A 25,547-nucleotide genomic window follows, 5' to 3' on the forward strand; every position below is an offset into this window, starting at 1 on the left:
GTTTAAGCACATCAGAGCCTTTCTTTGAGTGTCTTTCTCTTCCTCCCCAGTAGCTCTCTTATGGCACAAAAGCCTACTCAGTGACATACGTTCCTCACACTTGTGTTACTTTGAACGTGTCCTCATTGACTTAGTGTTACATCAGTCTTTTCAGACTTTCCCCTCTCATCTGATTTACAGCTCTGCGGGGAAGCGCTTTTATTTTGGTGCAGCGTTCTCTGGAGGGGCGTGTCATCTTTCGGATATGGGGCTGCTGGGTATGGTATTTATAGGAATGTTTATTTTGAAGTTTTAAATCATCAAGATAGATCTGTGTCCCTGATAGTTTGTGCTTACAATCGTCCCTTGTATGTTTAAGCCGTAACACAATCACTTAATAATTTTCTCTTTAATCTTTGTTTATATTCATTCAATCACAACTCTCACTCTGTTTCTCTGTCCCTCAGCCTTCCCTGTCTGTCTCACTGGTATCTCCCCCTCCTCCCCCCTCCCACTGGCCCTTGCCTGTCTTGTTTGATATAAATATCATGCTGGGTTGGCCTGATGGGGTAGGGTTTCGGTGTGGGGCAGCGGCCAGTTTCTGCTCTTTGCTCCCTGGCTATAAACAGGTGAGCTGCAGACCCTGGCAGCCCGTCACCATTGCCCACATGTTAATAGAAAAGCTTATCCCCCCTGGTTTTCTCCCTCCCCTCCTTGCTTTCACTGTACTCCTGGCTCTGCGGGAAATGGGCAGTGAAAACATTGACATCTCCCTTATCCTGGAATTCAAAGCATGCTGTAGTTAGTGGAATAGGTCCTGTAATTGTCAACACATTATTTCATTTTCTCACTGACAGATGGTGTTTTGTATTCAAGCGCATTCCTCACAAGCTTTACCTAGAATCATATAATGCTGTATCAAAGGAATTTGTGTTCTGCATGAGTAGATGTTCATTACAATGCATCATTTTAATTCATTTAGGATGGGTCAGATTGTACCTTAATGCGCCCTTTATAAGCCACCTTCCCCTGCGTCCCCGTCTGATTGCTTTCTTTCTGCAAAGTGGACACAGGAATGTGAAGAATTCCCTGTGCACCTTCGCTCCCATCTGATAAACACTGCAGGACTGTGGCAGAGCCTTTGGATGGGTGGGTGGGTGCACAGAGGCAAGACGGTGCATGCACCCACTGCCACAAGAATGTGTACAGTATCCACATAAGTTGAGAGTTGTTTGTTGAGTGTGATGAGGATTAGTTACCTCAGAGCAGCCACAGATGCTTCCCCCTGACAGCCACTGTGAAAGTGAATCTGTGTTTTGTTTGACTGAGGTTTGATGAGTTCATGTTGAATTATTAGTCCCAGTCATATCCTCTCTGATGACAGCTTTATTCCTCCAGACCACGCACAATGGGCCTTTGAGTCAGGATGCAGTTAGAGCAGAATTGGACTTTGTCCATCGTGGCTCCGACCCCCTGTCTGGAATGGAAAAGATTAGCCTGTTCGTTGGCTTACACTGCATGTTTGCATTCGTAATGTTCCTAACTCTTAGTGGACCAAACTGCAGTGAGAGCGAAGCAAAGCTTGTTATTCATTACCAAGACTAAATGCTGCCCTCCTGTGGAAAACAAAAGAATGGTGCTCATTTCAGGAGTATCTTTATACCTGTATGACCTACTGCTACAGCTGTCACAATCTAATTTTCAATTTATTTGTGACTCAGACCATGATCATACATGAACAAACCAAATAGAAAACACAAATAACAAGAAGATGGCTGTGGCTGAAATATAACAAGTATTACTGAAATAATGGAAGGACATACTTCAAGAAAGCACCTAATTTAATTCTTTTTAAACATGGGAGGACAGTTCAAATAATACTTTGGTTGGTATCTTTCTTTGCAAATCATTATGCTCACACTCTTTCACTCTAACAAAATATGTTACTCATCTCCCCGATGATTATAGTTACACAACTTCCCCATGTTTTTGAAACAATTCAATCTTTGTTGGTTTAATGCTTGATGGCATCACAGATATAGACAAAACAAACTACATTTGTCTCTTTAGACCGGTGTATAGGAGAGAAATGAAACAATTAAAATTGCACATTCTGCTACCTATCAAAATTTCACAGAAAAATGTCATTGAAACACTAGCAACAGTTTTTGTGCAGGAGTTTTCCTGCAATTTATGACAAAAACAAGATTTGCCCACTGTTGGGTGACTATAACTTCAAATTTTATTGTTGTGTCCGTAATGAAATAGGTACTGTTATTTTTGTGTTTTTTTTTCAAGTATCATGAAGCAGGGATGCATGGTATTAGATTATTTCCTGTATAGATATGCTGATAATAACAATTTTATTTCAGATGATACCAATAATTAAATGCAGTTTGTATCCAAATGGATTTTAGTCCTTAAACCACGCTTTAAAGTGCAAGGAATAATGATAAGTAAAGAAAAGACTTCAGCTGATGTAGATCTGTTGTCTCAGCCTAAAACTCCACAAACTTATTTGCTCATAAAGCCAGATTTTCAGCTTAAATAGGCTGATTTTTATAGGCAGAGCTTTTCATATCTGCTGATACCGATATCTTGCAGATAATATTGTGCAATCCTATCATTAAGTACAATTTTTTTCTGCGGGGATGCATGATATTGTATTTTTGCAACAATCCAATATGCTGATAATTGATTTCAGCTGACCAATACTGATTTATAAATGTAGTTTCAACCTAAAATTTAAGTCTGTAAAATATACTTTAAAGCTTAAGGAGAACAAACAAACAAACATCAGTCATTCAAGCAGATGGAAAAGTTTAAGGAATGAGGATGAACAAATAAAGATTTCCGCCGATATAGGTCTGTTGGTTCTGTCTAAAACTTCACCAACATATACATACACTGTTGATATTTACAGCCGATATTAACAGCAGATATATTGGTTATCAATATCGACTGGAATTTTGATCTCTGCCAAAAGGATAATTAACTTTTTAAGATAACATCTGCTGGTGCCAATATCTTCTTGCACTAACTACATCCATTTAGCTTTTCTAATACTTTTATTTCAGCTTTCCTTTTTAGTAATAACTAATTATTCAAACAGCTTTATTATTTAGGGAACAATAAGGTCACTTTTTTCAATCAAAGATTGGCTGGTGAATGGGAATAATTTCAGTTGAATAAGTTTTTCATTGGATCAGTACAGCCCCTATATAAGTTGGATTTGAACTAAAAACTACACCCATGCACTGACCAATCAGTGGGTCATTTGGATTAAGAAATGCAACTGCATGTTATCCTGTAATTGATCAAATCTGTGACAGTGTCCTCCTTGCACCCTCCTGGTAGTTTAAATTAGGGATGCACGATATTATCGGTTTGATATTGGTATCGGCAGATATTAGCTTAAAAAGGCAAATATCAGTATCGGCAGGTATCAAAATTTCTGCTGATATTTAAGTTACATCCGATATTTTGTCTGTGTATTTCAGCATTTATAGACTGGAAATTTTGTCCATATATACTTATAAATTAGTGGAATTTTAGGCTGAACTAACAGACCTATGTCAGTATAGGTCTATTTCTTTATTTATCCTCATTCTTTAAACTTTCAAGTGTTTTTAAGGACTAAAGTTTGTTTTCTTGGTCATCCTTAAACCTTAAAGTGTGTCCAAAGGACTGAAATTTCTTGTCCGGAGAGCATATTTAAATATCAGTATCGTTATCGGTATCAGCTAAAATTAATCTGTAAATATCGGCATATCAGATATCAGCCATAATCTAACATCGGGCATCCCTAGTTTAAATGAACTTTGAAATAAACATAAACTTTTTGCAGCATATCATTATTTTAAACCTCTTTATGCTGTACTGAAAAAACAACTGGCTCCTAGCTGACCAGTGTTCACCTCCATATTTGTATTTTGTGATCACATCATGATTTTGTTTTATTTTAGAACGTAAACTTTTAACAGGACCAACTTGTTTCAGCCTTGACTGTGTAATAACGGAATATAAATGCCCAGACAATGTTAAATGTGTGTTTATCGAGGTGTAATGAAACTAAGTCTGTGGGCTGGGATACAAAGAAAACTTCTAGAGACCAGGAGACATGGCTGTCTGTCTCCTCTGCTCTCTATAACAGACACTTATATTAACATGAGTGTTTTCATGAGATTATAAAGGGACTTAATGAGGCGTATTTGCCAACAGATTAATAAAACAGGCAGCTGAGATAGAGGCTGTGACAGAGGGAAGAGCAGAGGAACTCATAGACACTTTAAAAACAAAAGCCTGCATCTTTGTGTTGTCGATGTCTTTCTAAGTTAGAGCATAATCGCTGTGAAACAATCAGAAAACATATTCTGCATCCCTGCTGTGTTTGTGTCCCTCTCTTACCCGGATTGCCTACCGCTTTCCCCCCATTCCCACTTGCTACCCCGTGCACCGCAACCTCCGTGCAGTTTTGGTCAGATGAGAGCTCATTGGCTAACTAATCGACAAACTGACTGGAGGGTGTCAGGCCTAATTGAAACTCTCCATCTAGCTGTGTGTAGATGTCAGCTGAAGAGCGTGTACTGTGGGTTGGCCTTTGTCCGAGTCACAGATGTGTGGTATCAGCAGGAGGGAGGGGTATAAAGACTGCAGGGACATCATTAGAGAGGGGGGTCTTATAAACTTGGCTCCTGCCTCTGAATGCTTTGGGGGACTTCAGGCTGTACGGCTGTCCTCTCTATCAAGGCCATGAAAAACTTTCTAGGAATACATTACCATAATTAGCCAGTGTTTGTACATTTATCCTTTTTATTTGGCGTTTTTAAGACCATCCACAGGAGATAGTAATTTAAAATCCAACACTGTGTCTTAAATGACTCACCTTGATCCTGAAAGCCAGTTGTGGTATTTTTCTGCATGTAGGCTTTGTTTTATGAGGAACAAAGTCAGCTTCAGTAAGACCTTGTTTAGCATGTCAGCACCAGGTGCAGATTATTTTGAGCTTGTCATGATATTTCAGCACATTTGCACAGACGTGGGCCACTCGCTGAGCTTCCCTCTTTAAATAGGCTAGTCCTCCCATGTGGTTTATGTCAAACTTCAGGACTTCAACACGTAGCTTCTGGACAAGATCTCCCTTTGGACTCTGATTAGAGAAGTGCCAGAAGTGAGAAGCCAAGTGAAAGTTTAGAGACATAAAAGGCAGCATTTAGCATGTCTTTTTTAGTTTAACTAACCACACCTGAGCTTTAAGAACTACATAAAAACTTAAGTTATGAGTATTCATGTTCACTATATGCTATATGAGAAAAAAGTCAAAATGTTACAACAAAGAAAGCTTTTTTAACTTAAAAAATGTCTGTTTATAAAGATTATTAAGATAAGCGCCTCTGAAAGGATACATCTCTCCATTATTACTCTCAGACCACTCCCCACAGTAGTCCGGCAGCATGTTGTCACTCCTTTTGGCTCACACTATCTTTGTCTGTGCTGCTGTCTGCTTCACACACTTTAACAAACACACACACACGTACAAAATATAACCGTGCCTGGGGAATATAACAGATACAGCAGGTGGAAGGAATAATGTGAGTACAGACCTTTTAAATATTATACCAGCTAAATGTTTCTATTATTAATAAAGCATGTTTTTATTCAGTTTAAAGATGCTGTTTATTTAATGCTCTGTTGTTTTTCTGTAGAATGGATGTTGATCCGAACAGACTTAACCTGTCCCTACCCAGCCTCTAAAAGAGGCTCTATGAGTAGATATATCAGTGCAGTGCCTGTTTTTTAGGCATAAATGTGAATAAATGAGCATTTAATGGTGTACAGATTAAATAAACCAAAGGATCTATGTTCTCCTTAGCTAAGCTTAAAAGTGATTTTTTTTAAAGATATTTACTTTTTGTCTTTATTTTGTATTTGATGAATGCAGTTAAGCATAGGAGTAGTTTATATTCAGAATCATAATTACTCAAAAAAAAAAAAAAAAATCAAGATTTGTTTTTCTTTATTAAAGGCTTTGGCTTTTGTCTCATAAAATAACTCCTATAAAGAATGGCAGGAAAGTGTTTTTATGCACAGATTTCAAATAAAGAACACCACTTTTGACTCTGGTTCACTCAATTTATTTGTCGACTAACTTTTTCTATGAAGAAAATGTGAGTGTCTAGCTAAAAAATAGACCTTTGATGATAAAGACTCACAAAAAGTAAGTTTTGTTTTTGTCCCAGGACTGATCAAGACTAAAATGTTACTCATGGACATTCAATATCCATGATATTTCTCCAGTGTGCGTATTATCTGTCAAACACAAGCAGAGACTGAGGGGAGGGTATTCAATTGATACCAGTATTTTCAGTTTATTTTAAAGTAATTAAATTGTTGATAGTGCTTTAGTAAAAATGTTTTACATTTATGTTAATTGAACCATATTGCTAATAGTTCACGTAAATAATATTTGTGACTGCAAGTAAAGACTAGGATGTACGTACAGGCTGGGCAATTAATCGAAAATTAGATTTAATCACAATATGGCCTGCTAGAATTTTCAAACCGGAGCATTATTTCATTAACCTTAAATGTGTGTAAAAAAACAGTTTTAATACATTTTTTTGCAGCAGAGATGACATTAACAACACATTATGCAAGCAATCAAGGGTCTTTTTTAGAATAGTTTCCCAAAAATGTTTCTACTTTTCTTGTTTTTGTTCATGTTTGTCTTTATCACATGAAGAATAACACAAGAATGATCATTCCCTTTAATACTATTCATGTCAAATATGGAATATGAGTCAAAATAATCATAATTAGACCTAGTTTGATCAAATATTGTGCTAGTTATTATATAGAATGATTAATTGCTCATGTTTTTTGAAAATACACAAGATGAGGAATTTTTGAAAAAATGGACATTAAATCGCAATTGCAATATTGGGAAAAAGATCGCAATTAGATTATTTTCTCAAATCGTTCGGCCCTAGTAAGTACTTCAGTTGACCAAACTGGACGAAAGGTTTTTAAATTTTGATCAACTTAGCCTGGACTTAAACTTTCAAGAGTGAAAATGACTGAAATATGATGCACATTTTCCTCAAGGAGGCGACTGGACTTTATTGTGGTTTTTGAAGACGTTTCGCCTCCTCTCCAAAAGGCTTCTTCAATTCTGAAGAACTGCAGAAATGTCCTTAAGAATCTCAAAGAAGTCCAGATTCCCCCTAGACAAAGATTTGGATAACTATGACCTGGATGAATGAGAGCCTATTCAAGAGTGAAATATGACTAAAACTATAAGACATTTTAATCTAAAGACTCACACTAAATTCAAAATAGCTATCAAAATGAAGGCTGCTAGGGTTTTCATGATAGTAGAATTTGAACTGTCCACTAAATACTTTGAATACTTTACCAAAAATAGATTATGTTGATAACATGCTGACAAAAGTGGAAGTCATAGGCCTCCACTATTAGGTGATTTCTTTCTTTTTTTTTTAAAGAATATTATATTATTTTTTGTATTAATTTTGATCAGACAGCTAAAGAGACAAGAAACATGGGAAGATGGCTGGATGCACCATGTTGTTGTTTTTTTTTTTTTGCTGATAGTCGATATGCCGATATTTACAATTTGATTTTAGCTGATACCAATATTTAAATGTTGTTTAGACCTAAAACATCAGTCCTTAAAACACATTTTAAAGTTTTAGGATGACTAAATTAGAAATTGTAAGTCCTTAAAGCACACGTTAAAGTGTAAGGAATGATAATGGATAAGAAAACAACCGATGTAGATCTGTTGGTCATGCCTAAAACTCCATTAACTTATTTGCTCATAATGCCAGTATTTACTGCTGACGTGGGTTGATTTTTTTTTCACTAGAATATTGGCATATTGTGTATATTGGCATAAATTGTCATATCTGTTGATACTGATAATTCACTATTTAATCTAATATCTGCAGTTACAGATGTCATGCTGATAATATCGTACGTCCCTAGAAGACAGAAAGTTGGGGGAAATGTGCACCAAACAGCACCAGAACTGGTGAACTGATCCTACAACCAGTGCATACAGGACTCAAGCCTCAGTACATTGGCGCCTGCTCCACCTAAACTGGCATCTTAATTTCTTGTTTAAAATTGCAAACAAACCCCACAGTTGAGGTATTGCTATAGAATCTCTGCTTTCCACAGTATGTTTGAGTCTGCTTGCCCTTTTTGATAGTCATACCTCCCCTGAACACTTTTCACTACTATAGTTCATTATAATAAAGGAAATTTTATTGTTAACAAATGCATGATACTAAAAATTATCACCGTATTGTGAACTTTGACAGGCTTTCTCTTCATATACTCTGATTATACCTCAGGAGGCAGAGGCTCTCACCATTCCAGCCCCCTGTAGTGTAACAGTATGTGGTCTATTCTGGACTGCTGAGGATGGATGGATTGTGTGATGTAAGAGTCTATTTTGTTCCTGCGTTCCAGCAAACACTCAGCTGGGTAACACTGTACCCCCTCAACCCTGGACTGGATTCAGAAACACTTTGTGTGTCTGCATCTCTGTCTCCATCAGTTTGTCTTGTTAAGTTCGCACTCATTCCCATAAAACAGAAACTAGCTTAAGGGAAATTCTCAGAGAGAGAAGACACTGAAATGATGGATTGAGCTCACAGACAGGTTTCTCTTATTGTCAGCACGGTCGTATTTATAGTGTGTACTGATGGAAAAAGTATGTTGGGGATTTCAGAGAGATGTTTCATGAAGGCCTGATGGGTTAAGGTATGAAGATGGGCGCAGCGATGTGCTGTGACAAACACGTGGTCTAACCTTACCGATGGATGATCTGTGATGAGGAGAAAGCTTTTTTTGGTGACAGGCTGGAACGAGACACTGACTGGCTGCTATTGTCTGTTTACAGCCTGACACCACAGTCAGGAGTCGCCTCAAAGCACCCAGTAACCCCAGAGAAGAATTCATTGGTCTCCAGCCTGACCACATTGAAATAGCTCGCTAAAGAAGCACAGGAATCAGTCTATGATGGGCGTCCTCCTTCAAATGACACCATGAATTACTGTTTCAGACTTTGATGAAGGTGGTTATTAAAAGCAGAGATATTTGAGTATCATTTTTTTCTATCTTGTCACCAATTCTGATACCTAAAATTGAGCATTTGCCAACAGCCCCTCCAAGAATAATGTATTAGGAAACTAGGTTTTATAGGAATACAAGAATGTATTGACTAATGTTGGCACTGGCCAGTAGTTGCCCTGTTCATAGACATTAATGTGTCATGCACCAGTAAGATGCCAGTAGCTGATGTGCATCTGTTGTGTCACATCAATGTTATGCTGGCAAGCTAGTACCCCTAACTGCTGAGTCAGAGAAGATATTTTTTAAAGATCTTTTTTGGTGAGGCTGGCACCTTTATTTTGATAGGACAGCTGAAGAGAAACAGGAAATATGGAAAGAAAGTTAACTATAAACTTAAAAAAAACAGTCTGAGGTGTGTCACAGGAAAAAAAATTAATAGTTGTCAGTAAAGTTAGAAAAAAATTTCAAATCAAACTTTATTTATATAGCACATTTCATACACAGGGCAGCACAATGTGCTTCACAGTCAAAAACAAGTGATCACAGTAATCATTGTATTGCAAATTGAGAAACACAAAATACAACTTCTGAGCAGAAGTAAAAGCTCAACATGTACACCAAAATTATCCACACAGATTAGATCACACAACGTGCACACAAACACACACATATTTCAACAGTGTATGCCAGCACCACACTATTGTTTTTTTTTTTTTCAGATTTTACACGATAATAAGAGTATTTTTTGCAATCTTAATGCAGTAGTCACTTATCAGACTCAACATTAATTAATTAGTTAATTAATTAGTTAATGTTGTGTAAGCTCATGAACAAGCCAAATTCTCTCTGTTTGGAAGTTTAGAAGGTGATGGTAACAAATCCCAAACTTTGCTGTATTCACTGTTACCTGACCCTACATTTTTCTTGGTATCGGAGGCATGTTAAAGGAGGAAGTAATATTTCTGTTATCAAAAGGATCAGACAACATTTAGCTTTTGATTCAGCACAGTATAACGTGTTGTGAATCTCTCCATTTTTAGACGCGTTGCTGGCGGACCTCGAATCTACTACGTCCCACATCTCAAAACGGCCTGTGTTTCTGTCCGACGAGACCCCCTACTCCATCCCCACCGGAGGACACTCCTTCCAGGATGTGTCGGCCCCTCCTCCGGTCCCTCCTCCACCTTCAGCCGAGGCTCTGAACGGCTCCCTGATAGATCAGCCCGACTCCATCCACTCCTCTCAGCAGGTATGTAGGAGTAGAAGAAAATGAAGATAAAAGAGGGTTAGTAGATACTTAAAAATACATGAAAGATACTACAAGTATCATGAATGTTTGTCTGTATGTTTTATTGTAAATATATCATAATTTCTGGAGTCCTACCAGAAACAAAATATGAGTTATGCACCCTCTGCAGTCTTTAGGTTCAGCCCAGAAGAGCTCATGGTCGAGGGACAGCAGCAGCTCCCCGCTGTCTCACGTTGAAGAGGACCACGTCTACAGGTAACCTCCAAAATACTGATATATTCTGGTAAATGGTAAATGGATGCAAAGTATAGTGTCCCCACTATTTGCTATTCCCATACACTTTTGCATGGTACTAATGCAGAAGTGGAAGCAATTTTGGGTTCAATGTCTTGAAGGGACACTTGTACATGTGACTCTTGGAACTGGAGATCAAACCTCCAAACTTCCAGCTGAGGGATGACTGACTCTCCCACTGATCCACAACACGTGTAGGAAGTTATGTCTCTTTCTTCAACTTATACTAAAGCAACAGTCTATTCCTGTCTCCTCCTCAGTTTTCCCAACAAACAGAAATCATCAGACTCGTCGACAGCAGCCATGACCTCTGCTCTGGGTAGCAACCTGTCAGAGCTCGACAGGCTGCTGCTGGAGCTCAACGCAGTGCAGCAGAGCTCGCCGTCATTCCCCACCACAGGTACATTCGGAAACCTTAACCTATAAGTTGGATTCTGCTTGTGGTGAGCAGGTTTAAATGTACTTTTATGTGTGCACAGAGGAGGCAGCTCCACCCTTACCCTCCTGCAGCATCACCCACTATGAGAACGGAAGCGGCCCCGACATCATGGTGAGCCCCCCTTCTCAGGAGAAACTCAAAAGAAATGGAACAAGGACTGAAGAGAGCCGACCTACCGTGGAGAGTCTGCTGGATGAGCTGGAGGGCTCTGTGCCTTCACCCAGGTACCCACTGTCCATTTACTGTATCTCTTTTCTAACCTAGATGGAGTCTTTTTTTATCACCAGTGAAGACTTGCATGAATAATCTTTAAAGCTGAGATATAAAAAGTGATTTTGCATTGAAAAAAAATCATAAGGTCTGCCTATATACGGAGGCACAGTATAAATGTGACCATTGATCCCACATGAAGCCTAAATCTGAAGTCTTTCACAACATAGAGGTGGAAGACAGGATAATAGTTTAGATATGGGAAGGATTTCTGTGCGTTAAACAGTGTTTCCTCAAAGGCCTTCATAGTGCTGCACACAGTGTTTGTACTCAAAATAAAAAAGAATGAATAAAGAGAGCTGAGGAGTGTTCAAACTTTGCAGACTCTTCTTTGATAGCACAGCAGGCCATCGGTGAATGAATTGATTGATGTTTGTCTGTACCAGAAAGACAATTTTAGATTTAGGAGAGTCTATGGCTGATGCGGACGCTTTTCTAACATCTGACACCACTTATAATCCCCATAATTCTAACAAACGGATGAATTTAGAGCGTAGAACTTCATTTTTTTAGATGGGAATGATATTATTTTTTATCAAAATTATGGAATCCCTGGGGTTCTTGGAGCTGAGGTAATGCATCTGCTCTTCATTCTGCACCATATGTGACCATATGTTTTGGATTTAAACTGCTTTAGTTTCTGTTACTCAAGCAAATTCCTTGACATTTTTTCTGTCTTAAATGGTACATGATCCCAATCATTATCATGTAGGATATACAGTTTTAGATGTTTAGAAAAAAGAGCACTGATGTTTGTTCAGGACTCTATCAGCAGATATCCTGAGTGAAGGTTGGGGGATCTGAATGGAGCTCCAACCAATTACCGAGTGCATAAATGAGCATAATTTTTTGGAAGGTCAACATTTCTTTGCTATAAATCCTTTTTTTGGACTGATGTTAATATTAATAGAAACACTGGAATTATTGAAATAAGAAATGTCATGAAATGTTTCACATTGTGTAGGATGAATCCAGAATATATGAAAGTTTTACCACTTGAATTAAGTGACAGGAAAAAAATGAACCTTTTCATGATATTCCAATTTCTTGAGATGTACCAGTGTTTCTAAAATCATATGATGTTTACGTTTTTCTAGCCCTTTTGGGTCTCGCCCCTGATAAGTACTCAGTGTTACTGGGAAAACAAACTGTCAGTTAAAGTAATGAAAACTAAACTAAAATAAAGCACTTTTGCAGAATTAAAACTAAACTAACAAACCAGCTGGAAAACTGAATAAAACTAAACTGAAATTGAAAACAAAAAGAAAAAATGAAATAAAAAATAAAAACTAATGAAGCTCAGCTATTTCATGCAGGACACAGGAGTCATATGCCCAGCCGTTATCAGCTGATGGCCATCTGATCCTAATTATCCCCTCCCAGCTCCCACAGCCAATCACAGCTCTTTCTCTCAACACAGTTGTGTATTTAAATATGATGTACGTCTCCCTAATCCCTGCTTGCATTAGTGCTGATGCAACACACTGCTGCTGCTGGCTAAGCTTAACCTCCTCCACCCCAGCCTCCTCCTTTATAGCATAAAGCTTGTTGCACCCTCACATTGAGATTCGTGCTACTATTGAGTTATTTTTGAACTGTTTGTATTATATTCAGTATGCATTGTCATTGGTGTATCTATCCATATGGGGGTTTCTGGCTATGCGCTCCTTGGAAAATCAAAGCATGCAGCTTGACTAACCCAGGGAGCATCTTTTGTGCAGCGCCCTCTCCACCAAGTAAAACTGTATATCTTTTTTAAATGAAATGGTAAAATGTACGATGAGAGTGTTCCTAGCTGAACTTTTATAACTTTGATTATGAGTTCTGCTTTCAGCACTGTTCAGATATCCACTTGTATTTGCTAATTGTCTTATTTTTTTTCCTAGCCCCTCCTCTCGCCACAGCGATTTGGACACGCCCTCTCAGCAGCAGGCCAGGATGTCAGCTTCATGTGCCACGAGAGAGCTGGATGAGCTGATGGCCTCTTTGTCAGACTTTAAGGTACAAAGCATTAGATAACCTTCTCTTTCCAACCAAACATGATCCTCACTGTCATTTCCTGATAACCTCTCTGTCCTCTTCCTCTCGTCCTGCCTCTGCTTCTCTGTCCTCTAGCCCGCCTCTCTGGGCTCTCTGCTGGACCCTGCAGGCGTGTCTTCCAGCCCTCCTCACCCTCCAGCTACTTCTCCTTCCCTTCCTCTGTCCCACCCATCTGCCTGTGCCTCTCCTCTCTTCTCTCTGCCTGCTGGTCTAGAGCTGCACATAGATGAGGACGGAGGAGACGGTGGTGCGTCGATGCCCCATTTGAACCGTCCCCCTCCCCATAGTCCTGTGTCCTCACTGTCTGCAGCCAGTGAGCCAGACCTGGACTCTGTTATTGATGTCTCTGCCGCCGTGCTGTCCTCTCAAACCAAGTCTCTGCTCATACTCTCTCAGTCTGCTTTTTCTAACTCCAACACAATGGCAAACAGCCCAAGTCCTTCCAACACCAACACCACCCCTTCACTGACATCAGTTAACACCGTCTTGGACCACAAGTCTTCCAAGTCCCCAAGTCCATCTGCTGAACGAGTCTCACCCTCCAATGCTTTCAGTAAATTGTCCTGTGCTCCTGAAACCAGGGGGTCTCCATCCATTCAAGACGTGGATTTGACTTACAGCGTCCCAACTCCTGTGAAAAACCTAACCCCACCTCTCTCTGCTCCAAAGACTCCATCACCACTCCCTGCTGCTGTCTCTCTGTCTCCTCCTTCTGCTTCCCCAAAAACCTCCTCACCGTCCTCAGTCTCTGCCGTAATAGTCCCCTCTCCACTAGCCTCCACCAGCCCCAGCAGACAGCTGATGGAATTTGCACCCACAGACCCCCTGTTTGCACAGCAGACCCCCCCTGCAGCTGAGCCCTCCTTGGACGAGGCTCTGGACAAGCTCCTGGAAATGAGTTTTGCACACAATCACGTGGAGGTGCCGCAGCTAAAGATGGAGGCTCCGTGTCTGGGCAGCACCATGCGGGAGGTGCAGGAGGAGCTCATCCTGCCTATGGACAGAAACAGCGTGCAGCCCGACACCTTCACCAGCGCCACCGACACCATAACAGACGGCTCTGTGGACGGAGGCACAGATGGGAACGGAGACCTGGATTGGGCAGATGAAGAGCTGTCTATGTCCTTCCATGATGGATTTGATGGCACCATGACGCCTTACACAGAGAGGCCATATACAGATGGCAGCATGACCCCGCTGACAGAAGCCAGCTGGATGGATGAGTCCATGACCCCATCGTCATGCCCCGGGACCCCTGATGTGGCCCTGGACCTGCCCCTGATGCAGACTCCCAATATAGACCGAATGTCTGCATCCGGACATGTATGCATTGCAGCTCCTGCCTGACATGGGATGAGCTTGTTTTGCTCACACTGTGTTTTTCTTTGCACGTGCTAACAACACCGAGGCGTGTTCTGTGCTACACCAGCTTGCTTTTATTTAAAAGGACTCATCCATTTTTATTATTTATGGTAAAACTGAAACATGATACCAGATATTTATATATTAGTTTAGCTACTTCAAAACAGTCAACAAGTTATTTTTATTGTTTCAGTGATGTAATCGAGCAAGTTTTGCAAGTTTAAACTATTTTATTTTCCTCTGATTCTGGCTGTCTATTTTTAATATTAATTCAACTTACAGACTGAGTTGTAGACCACTGATTCCAACCCTTTTCCTCTGAGCCCACATACTTTCTAAGAAAAGCTAAGCCCCCCTACATAGGTGAAAAAGTGATACATTGGTGTCAAAAATCAGCATTTTCTTTAATAGTTTCGTTGAGAAACCCAAAACATTAGGTTTCCATGTGTGGTTGTTAACAAATACTTTTTACGAACTCGTGTTATGGCCAGAATATTATACAATTTTTAAAAAGTTCATAGCAATGCAGCACAACAGTTGACAGAGGACCATGCCCTGGGGGTAGGACTGGGAAATTTATAAAAAATTACATTAAATTGCAATATGGCCTGCTGCAATTTTCAAATCGCAGAAGTTGTAATATTTCTTTCACCTGAAATTTGTGTCAAAATACTAGTTAAATTTTTTTTTTTTTTGCAGCAGAGATGTTTACATTACATATCATGCAATTAATAGTGCCATTTTTTAGAATAGTCTACAAAAAATGCTACTTTTTTCATTTTTGTACTTTTTCTTATTAAATATGAGAATGACATAAAATGTCATTCTCATATTAATACAACAATTCATATCTAATTTGCAATACGAGTCAAAATCATCACAATTAGATATTTTTTGAAAATCGATTAGCCCTTGTTTAATCTAATATTGTGTTGGTTATAATATAGTTATTTATTGCTTTTATATAATAGAAAACACATAAGACAAAGTACCTGAGAATATTGGGGAAAACAAAAACAGAGGAAAAAAAAAACAAAGTTCCCTCCGAGATTAACTAACAATAGATAGAGGAATTAGAAAACAAAATACATGTACATTTCAAAATATACTGTATTTAGATGTTGAGTTGGCTCCTGTGTTCAAGCTGTAATGTCACCAACAAATTGCAAGGAGCCGTCAGCCTACATCACCCAACTAAAATCAGCTGTGTTGGTAAGGTTCTGCCCATTTACATTAAGCCCACTTCAGACTGGACTCGAGACACGTGTATTGGGTGTTTATTAATGACCAAGATGAAGGCAACAGGCCTAAATCTCTAGATTCTACTATTAGTGTAGCTTTCTGTTTCCACACCAGTAGAAATATTTCACAGGAAAGATAAACACAACATAAGTGCATTTCTTGTGCTTTTCAAAGTAAAAGCCCAGTCAAGCATTTCTTTGGAGAAACTCCCTTTGTTCGTGAGGAGTGCTTTTATTTTAAATAGTTACTGACACGCTTCCACTTTACACTAAATTAAGTCACTTGTAGGGAGGTTTGTTGAGGTAAAACTTATAAAGAATGACAGGGCTTTCACAGCAGCGAACTCATGCCAAGTGTAGAAGCTGGAGCCAGAGCAGACACGTGTAGCAAATCACGCAGCGACTCTGGAGCAGGCTTTATGGCTACAGCTTTTATCCAAAGTACAGCAGCTGTGACTGTTTTGTCTAACACATTTGTCTTGACCTTATTGAGGGTCATGTTCCTGTAACAAACTGATATATTTTCCCCATTTAGTGTATAAATAGTCGATTTTACATCCTGTATGTTAGCTCTTCTTAAACTACCACTAAACTTCATTGTGTAAACTGTGCTGGGCAAAGGGAGAGCCTTCGCTTTCCATTCCCTAACCGGAAGTTTCTGACCCAGCATGATGGCTATGTGGATCCATCTTGATTCAGGTTAGGGGAACCCTTTAAATGGGTCACATCCTGCAAAATATAAAGGCTAGGTGTAAATGGGATATCCTGACCTACTGCTAATTTAATGTTCTCATGGATTGCTGGAGAAAGACACCAAGAAGCTCCCATTTCAAGCATTTATTAGCAACCAAGTGACATTTCAAGCCAGCAAGCTCTCAGAGCTGAAGTCCATCAGTATCTTATAAAGTATCATAACATAATAATTTTAGATTTGGAAGACCAAAGTACATAAAAAGATGCATAAAAATTGTCCTATGAGATGTATGACAAACCCAACAACATACGTGTGTGATGTGAGGTGTTTAATCACGATTTTAGTTCGAAGCACTTAGTAGCTCACTATTTGCTAGCACCAACCCTTAGCATGGCACAATCCCCACAAATATTGCATTCTTACTCTGTGAAGGACCCAAATGCAGTCTGTGTTGTGAAGTTGTGAAGGGATCTAACAAAAGCATGCGAGTGTGACTCTGAGCCCACTGACCCTGCTTTGTGGCCTGACTGAGATTTAAAGAACACGATTGCTTTCCTGCTTCAACTGCGTTTTGTTTCATGAGGACTTAAATCAAAATACCCACCCTTCCTTCTTAGCTCAAATCAGTGATTAGACGCACTAAGGAGACCCCCAATGTGCACCCCATGTACCGAGACGGTCACCTTCGCAGGAAGATGGGACCCATCATTGTAAACAAGAACAGCTCACAGGATCGGCTCATAGAGGAGCTTCAAGGAAAGTTTGGGATCGGTCGCTCAGAGCGGCGGCGTAAACAGACTGATGACTGGCTGACGGAGGGTGTTGTTGTCACGTCCAAACCTCAGCGTTTCCGTCCAGAGGGGGGCAGCAGTGAGGTGGAGAAGGTTGGCCCCTGTGTCCCCGACAGTGTCTTCAAATATTTTTTCCACATTTCACTTTCAGTTTTCTACACCTTTTCCTCTCTGTATTTCCTTTCTCTGTTTTCTTTCCTCTTCTTCAGATCATAATCCCTCCTGAGTCACCTGTCCCTGTGAGAAAGGTGATCCCACCTACCTCTCCCCCTGCCCCCCGCCGCCCTCCTGTCATGGAAGAACCAAAACGACCCATCCCAGTACAACATCACCCTATCCCTACACCCCCACCTCTTCCTCCACCTCCCTCTGCCCCTCCACAACCTCAGCACATCCAGGAACCAGTCCCTGTTGCACCGCGACAGATTGTCAGATCCTCACCTCAACCTGCCCCAGTTCAGGAACCTCCTGCCCCCAAACCAGAGCCCCCTCCTCCTGTTCTTAAAATCCCAACCCAGCCTCCACCAGCAGAGGCACCAGTCCCACCCAAAGTGTTGGTGTCTGTAGGCTGCCAAACAGAGTATGACCCAGTCTTCCCTCCAATGCAGGCATGAACACATCTCTTATCCCCTCTGTTTTCACACCTTTGGCACACTTACCTTTTATTTCAAACATACTAACCTTAACTTGGTTTTCTTTGTTTCTGACTGTTTTCTTTAATGTTTAACTTTCAGATTATGGCCCAAGGGAAGGGTGTTCCCGGTGGTCCTCCGACTCAGGTCAACAAGCTGGACAACATGCTAGGTAGCCTACAGTCAGACCTCAACAAGCTGGGAGTGCAGACAGTAGCGAAAGGAGTGTGTGGTGCCTGCTGTAAGCCCATCGTGGGACAGGTAAGAAGCTGCAGTTTAGATCATAAACAGCTCAGAAAAAAGTTTAGACCATTCCAAAAATTTCTGTGGTTCTGTGTGATAGGGATGTGTTTGAGTAAAATAAACATTTTTTGTGTGTTATTGTTGGCAACATTTCTCCAAACTTCCCAACTTCAAAATCATAAATGATCATTCAAGTCTTTTATTTTGAAAAACGACTTCAACAACTTCAGGGCTTGTTAAGAAAACAAGAAAACGGAACAGTTTGCACACAAAAACTTTTAGGGTCTTTGATTCTGGGCAGCAGCGGTGATGAGACTACAATGAATGTGCTTCAGCACTTTGCCTTTGTTGGCATAATTAACATATATATGGACAAAAGTATTTGGCTACACCTGTTAATTATTGAATTAAAGTGTTTCAGTCAGACCCAAACATCTGTGTTATAAAATGGGTCTTTCTGAAGAGCTCAGTGACTTCAAGCGTGGTACTGTGATGGATGCCACCTTTGCAATAAGGCAGTTCATGAAATTTCATCCCTGCTGGATATTACACAGTCAACTTTATGTGATATTAGAAAGTGGAAGCATTTAGGAACAGCAACAACTCAGCCATGAAGCAGAAGACCATGTAGAATCACAGTGGGATCAACAACTGCTAAGGTGCATGGTGCATGAAAGTCACCAGCTCTCTGCCAATTCCATAGCTGAAGACTTCTGAACCTCCACCAGCATTAAGATAAGCACAAACACTGTGTGGTGGGAGCTTCAGGAACAGGTTTCCATGGCTGAGCAGCTGCATGCAAGCCTCACATCACTAAGTCCAATGTCAAGCATCAGATGGAGTGGTGTAAAGCACACTGACTTGTGGAGTGGCAAATCATATTTCTATTTTTTGCAATCAGATGAATTCCCACAAAAACACTCCAAAATCTTGTGGAAAGCCTTCCAAGAAGAGTGGAGTGGGCAACTCCATATTAAAGTACATGTATTTGAATACAATACCATTACAGTCCCTGTTGGTATAATAGCCAGACGTCAAAATACTTTTGTCCATAACAGTGTATAAAAACATAAAATAGAGGCCTAGATTCATCTAAATACATTAAAAACCATCTGCCTGGGCTCACAAATTCTACAAAAAATCCCTGAAATGAGATGGACTGTTAGTAAGTATATCTTATTTTAGTACACTTGTGTAAAACTTGCTTGCCCCCAAAGGCAGATTTTTTAGTCATTTTACAAGCAATGCTTTTTTATTAGGACTGTCAGCATTAATGCATTAATCGTGAGAGTGATTAAGGCCTGTTATTATTGTTGTAATTTGTTTTACAGGGAAAACATATTTTTGCCATTGTCTCTTTATTTCCAGATCTGTATTTGCAGTGTTGGTACATGATCGTCAGTACAGTACTGTATCGTCCTTTCTGTCCGTGTAGGTGGTGACAGCCATGGGCCGCACATGGCACCCTGAACACTTTGTGTGCACACACTGTCAGGAGGAGATCGGCTCCAGAAACTTCTTCGAGCGTGAAGGTCAGCCATACTGTGAGAAAGATTACCACAACTTGTTCTCACCAAGGTGCTACTACTGCAACGGGCCCATCTTGGATGTGAGTTACTGCTGTGTACGTGTATGTTTTCATCTGTTTCTTAATCACACGTGGATGCTAGTAAATGTTGGATCTGTTTGTGTATTTAGAAAGTTGTGACGGCGCTGGATAGGACCTGGCATCCTGAGCACTTCTTCTGTGCTCAGTGTGGATCCTTCTTTGGCCCAGAAGGTATTTAATCAGCACATTTACAGCACTACAAACTACAATTTGTTTGCTTTTTCTATAAGTTGATTTTCTTTCTTTTATTCCTCTCAAGGTTTTCATGAAAAGGATGGGAAGGCTTACTGTAGGAAGGATTACTTTGACATGTTTGCACCCAAATGTGGCGGCTGTGCCAGAGCCATCTTGGAGAACTACATCTCAGCGCTGAGCAGCCTCTGGCATCCAGAGTGTTTTGTTTGCAGGGTCAGTATGCTTACTGTCTGCTATGTGGACTTGTTTTTTTATTTTTTTAGTAATAAGTAAACAAAAATAGGTTAACACAAGGATGCATCAGTAATTATTTTACTTTTATTTAAGCATATCTTGGGGGTAATATTGTACTTTATTACATTTAAAAAAGCATAAAGTATTATAAAAAAAAAAAGATAAACACTAAACACCAAAACAAGGAGGTCCACGCTTTCTGCCAACAAGGAAATGGCCAGTAGTTTGACTTTCAACAATACATGACTGTCAGTCACACAGCGAGAGGAGGAGTCCGCATTTCATCCCAAAACAGCCGTTGCATTTAACTTTAGGTTCAGTCACACCTTATTGTAAACAACCTGGTTGCAGATCCATATTCTCTTGTAGTTATTGCAAATTAAGGAAATAGATTCTTTTTACTTTTACTTGAGTAGATTTGAGTAGACCAGTGCTTTTACTTCTTTTTAAATCAATTTTAACCAAAGTAATTATACTTGACTTAAGCACAGTAGTCTGGTGGTTTTTCCACTTTTGGTAATGGGCGGGGTTTAGATATACTGTAAGCTGGTGTATACAATGGCTGCTGGTGTAGCAGTTAGCTCTGATAGCTACAGCGGCAGTTTTTATAATACCTGGAGAGCAGAAAGAACCACACTGAAAGCCTTTCTTGGCAGAGAATACATTTTTGCACTTCTCTTGCGTCTCCACCAGCCATGTTACGAGTTTGGCCGCCTTCTAGCTACACTGTTCAAGTAGCCTGCCGGTTGAGCTCAGGAAACTCAGCTGCACATGCCCACAACAAGAGGCATTTTGTCTCTTTGCTCTGATTGACCTTTATTGAATGTGACAGGCAGATCTTTTGTCCAATCACCTTCCAATATTTTTTTTTTTTTTAGATAGTCTTGCCCTTCCTAAATGCTTTGTATGTGAGATTTCCCAGATGAATGTGAAATATATCCATTCAGAGGATAAATGAAACAGCCTATCTGGCATGTCGGGTTAGGACCCCAGCAAACACCATAGAAATATACTGTGGAGGTTTGACTTTCTAAATGAACCCTGCCATCACCAGTGATGGGGCCCACCCTTTGGGGAACACTGTTTCCAGGAGCATAATGATGAATAAAAGGTTACCGTGGCTAGTTCTAGATACCCGGGGATGCCGTATTACTGCATATTTCTCTTACTCCATGCCACAAAAGTTGATGATCAGACCTGATGAAGATCAAAGTGTGATTGAAACTTTGTCTTTAAAGACATGGAGTAAGTTTGCAGGCGTTATTTGTTATTTTATTCTATACTGCCCCTCTCCCTAATCAAAATTACTTTTGCACATGATGATTGTTCACATGATAATAATCATGTAAACTAGCAGAAAAATATCCAGAATACAGAAGAAACTGTCATACATTTACATGATTTGTTTTATGTACAGTACTGTGCAGAAGTTTTAGGCATGTTTGGGCCGAAATTTTAGGCTGAAGTCAGGCCTGTAATGGTCAGTACGTCCACCTGAGGGCCCCATCGGGCGGGAAGGAGGATTGACACAACCCAGGTCATGCTCTGGATGTCTTTGTACATTACCAAGGGCATGGGAAAATCTGATGAAAACAAAACAAAAACCATAGCTTAAGGGTGGAGGTATGGGAAGATGTGGCGCTTAAACATATACTAGGGTACTGTTAGCCACAACCCCCTGGTTGTCGTGTGTATGTTCTAAGCACCTGAAAACTGTTGGTGGTTGCTGGGCGTATTACCGGGGTGCAAAGGGCCGGGCAAAAGAAATGCTGTTAAGCTCGACCTTGACTGCTGAGCGACACGTGTACGTGTCAAATGTGTCGACACTGACTCTGGTCGCCCTCCCTCCTCTCTTCAGCCCGAGGTTGTGGAACATCAGGACCTGTGAAGAACCCTTAGCGCTCTACATGCCTTAAACTTCTGCACAGTATTGTATCTGAAAAGGAAAGGGGAAAATCACCCTCTGCACTCAATAACATGACAATACCATCACCTTCCTCTGTCTTCTCATCTCTTCTTTTACAGGAGTGCTTCACCCCGTTTGTGAATGGAAGTTTCTTTGAGCATGACGGGCAGCCTTACTGTGAAGTGCACTACCACGAGCGCCGAGGCTCGCTCTGCTCCGGCTGTCAGAAACCCATCACTGGACGCTGCATCACCGCCATGGCCAAGAAGTTCCACCCGGAGCACTTTGTGTGCGCCTTCTGCCTGAAACAGCTCAACAAAGGCACCTTCAAAGAACAAAACGACAAACCATACTGCCACGGCTGCTTCATCAAACTGTTCAGTTAGAGAGTTAGAACAGCCACACACAACGTTTGGGTCAGTGTCCTCAACATTTTAGCACAGGTAGGGCAGGGATAGGAAAGAGTGTTTGAATCTCAAATGGTTGCCTGTACTGTGATGATGATGGTGGAAGTGAGTATGGATCAGGTATGTGAATGGTTGACAAAGCAAACGCTCTCAGTCAAGCTGAATTATTTTAAACTCCAGAAATGTGTAAAATTGTCCCTGCTCTCAGACTGGCAGGTATGCATTATTGCAGCTCTTGTAGGTTTTGATTGGGTGAAGTTTGACACAGATGTACTCAGTTTAAAGGACAATTAAGATTCTGAAAAATGATCAAATGCATACATTTCAGTGGTTTCTAATGGAAGCATTTTTAATCATTTTTAATGTGTTGAATATTTTCAACAAGCAAACAGCTGTTTGATTATATGTAACAACCATAGTATTGTATTTTCAAACATTTAAAGTTTTTATCTCGTAAGATGGTGATGATATCTTACTGAACACTGTAGATCTCCTGGAAATACTGTTTTTGCTCACTGGCTGAGCGTCTCCTTTGAATGCATAAAAGGTGTGAAATACAGGAAACCTCAGCATGGAGCAGGTAACCTGATGTGTTTTTTTTTAACAATGCCATATAAACTGTTCAGCAACAGATCAAAGTAAAAGGCTGAAATGAAGCTGAAAATCAAAAAGACATGCACATCACTTTGTGGGTGCTGGATCCAAAACAACCAAGCATAAAGAATCATGAGGATCCGCACAACAAGAGGCACGTTTAGAGCCAGCACTCTTCGTCTGAGGTTTGCGGTTCCTCATATTTCTTTATAGCATGAAGTTGAACATTATGTCACTTTAGCATCGACTAGAAATGGGTGTCCACTATTGTTTTATCTGTGTGAACACGATTGTCTTGTTTGTGAACATTTAAAGAAGCAATCTGAGAAAACACTTATTTTTAATGATTTTAAAGTGTTGAAAGAAAGATTGTTTTAAAGCTGAGTTTCTTCTATCAAATAATTTTAGCAAAGTTTTCAGAATCAGAATGCCATGCATGCCTGTTTTTAGCCAAAGTTGAACCATGCATGGGAAAACTAGCCATCAGCTGCAGCATTTGATAACACATCTTCAAACAAATGTTGGGTTTGTGCTGCCAAATCATTCCTCTTCTTTCCAGAGAAGAAAACAATTGGACATTTTTCTTTCATACAGTGAAGTGAAACGATATCAGGAGATTGTTGTGTATCTCTTGCACTAAAAGTCACTGTTTCTGAGACGTGTATTGTAAATATTAATGCAGCTACGTGTGTTAAATAACCACTCACAGAAGGAGACAGCAGACAGTGAGGCAAAGACACTTTTTGTGTCATTACTGTATGAGAAACTGTTGAATGTTTGCTACTTTGAAAGAAGGACATAATGCAAGAAAAAAAAAAACATAAAATTTGCTGTGATATTACAAAAACTGTAATGTTCCTGTAACTGTGGATTAACATCTTCGTATTTCTGCATCAGCAGGCTGCCCTCGCTCTTTATCAGCTCCATGTCTAGTAACACTGGCAAATTCAGTTAAATACTTCGTAGTCCACAGTAATGTTTCTGTTTTTATCCTGTGAGTCCACTGAAAAATAAAAGCCTGGAGGCCTGTTAAAGAAAGGGTAGGACTCAGGCGAGTGTCTGAGTAGCGTCTACTGTATAATCAGCATGTGGGCTCTGTATACAGTTAATGCAGCAGGTTTATATCAGGCCTTTTGTCTTTTTCAGGGAAATGTAGAGCCTTAAATCTCTCCTCTCTATTTAAGAAATCAAGTAACAGTTTATTCAGATCAATCAGTAGCGTGTTATTTAACCAAAGCCATACCTTCTTTGAATTGATTTTGTTTCTGTTCAGTTATTTTTTCTTTCTTTTCACTTTGAATGTCAATAGTTATGAAGAGTGAGATTCCTCACCTCTAGTCTGATTATGCCAATAAATTCTGTTTTGGTATCAGGATGTTTTCCGAGGGTTTCATTCTGCCTTTACTAGTTTTGGTTTGTTTCAGTGGCTGGGGTCGCAACCTAAAAATGGATCACAAACGTTTGCGGGAAAAATGTGGCAACAATCGTATGATGGACACAAGCCTAAAACAGAAATACCGTAAATCCTCACATAAAGAAGTAGTCGAGAAATATTAATTCACTTGAATCTAGTGAAATCCTGAGTAGAGAAAACAAAGGTTATACTAGTTTTTTTATGTTTAATTTCATGTCCACTTTTTGTTTTCAATTTTGGTTTAGTTTTGAGTAATTCACCCTGCTGGTTTGTTTGTTAAGTGTAGTTTTTATTTTGCAAAAATGCTCTGTTTTAGTTTCCTTTTTATTAGTTTTAGTGTTTTAGTTTTGGATACTTGTCAGGAGTGAGACCCTAAAAGGCCAGACAAGAAAAGATCACACAGATTAAAAGATATGTTCAAATAGGCTTCTCTTTATTCTTCATGTTACTTCAAATGTGATATCTGAATACAACTCAAGATCTAAAAGTCATCTGTAATCAAATTATGATTTTACTCTTCCTTTCGGCTTGGGCGGACATGTAAGTATACTGGTGTCAGAGACAAAAACTAAAGAGACTTTGTCCTTTAAATTGTTTAATTTTAGATAGTTCTGAAACCACTTAATACATTTTTTCCCAAGCCTTGATTTGATTTGCTTTTCAGTTAACTGAAATGATCTTTATGTTTTACTTAATTTTTAAATAAAGTAAATACGCATTAACTACTGAGTTCATGCAAATTAGTCTGAGTAGATTTATAGAGCATTACTTTTAATTCTAATTACTTTTTTTACTTAATTGCAGTAGTCTTTTACTTTTTCCGTCTCTAATTATAACCTTGGATGTGTCAGACGT

At 39.8% G+C, this 25,547-nt stretch overlaps 1 protein-coding gene across 1 annotated transcript in view; it reads left to right on the plus strand.

Moving 5' to 3' along the window:
- pxnb (paxillin b) overlaps window positions 1-24,647 on the plus strand; it is a 38,088-nt gene extending 13,441 nt beyond the window's left edge. Inside the window, exons 2-14 of the mRNA XM_041787287.1 lie at window positions 10,119-10,327; window positions 10,497-10,582; window positions 10,882-11,021; window positions 11,101-11,284; window positions 13,217-13,331; window positions 13,446-14,693; window positions 17,285-17,551; window positions 17,668-18,066; window positions 18,193-18,351; window positions 19,769-19,942; window positions 20,032-20,113; window positions 20,202-20,350; window positions 22,397-24,647. Coding sequence (XP_041643221.1) covers window positions 10,119-10,327; window positions 10,497-10,582; window positions 10,882-11,021; window positions 11,101-11,284; window positions 13,217-13,331; window positions 13,446-14,693; window positions 17,285-17,551; window positions 17,668-18,066; window positions 18,193-18,351; window positions 19,769-19,942; window positions 20,032-20,113; window positions 20,202-20,350; window positions 22,397-22,663 — 3,479 coding nt within the window. The 3' untranslated portion in view covers window positions 22,664-24,647. The remainder of the gene's footprint in view (window positions 1-10,118; window positions 10,328-10,496; window positions 10,583-10,881; window positions 11,022-11,100; window positions 11,285-13,216; window positions 13,332-13,445; window positions 14,694-17,284; window positions 17,552-17,667; window positions 18,067-18,192; window positions 18,352-19,768; window positions 19,943-20,031; window positions 20,114-20,201; window positions 20,351-22,396) is intronic.
- Window positions 24,648-25,547: the final 900 nt, after the last annotated feature.

This window comes from Cheilinus undulatus, linkage group 5 (assembly GCF_018320785.1).
Source record: "Cheilinus undulatus linkage group 5, ASM1832078v1, whole genome shotgun sequence".
Taxonomy (NCBI): domain Eukaryota; kingdom Metazoa; phylum Chordata; class Actinopteri; order Labriformes; family Labridae; genus Cheilinus; species Cheilinus undulatus.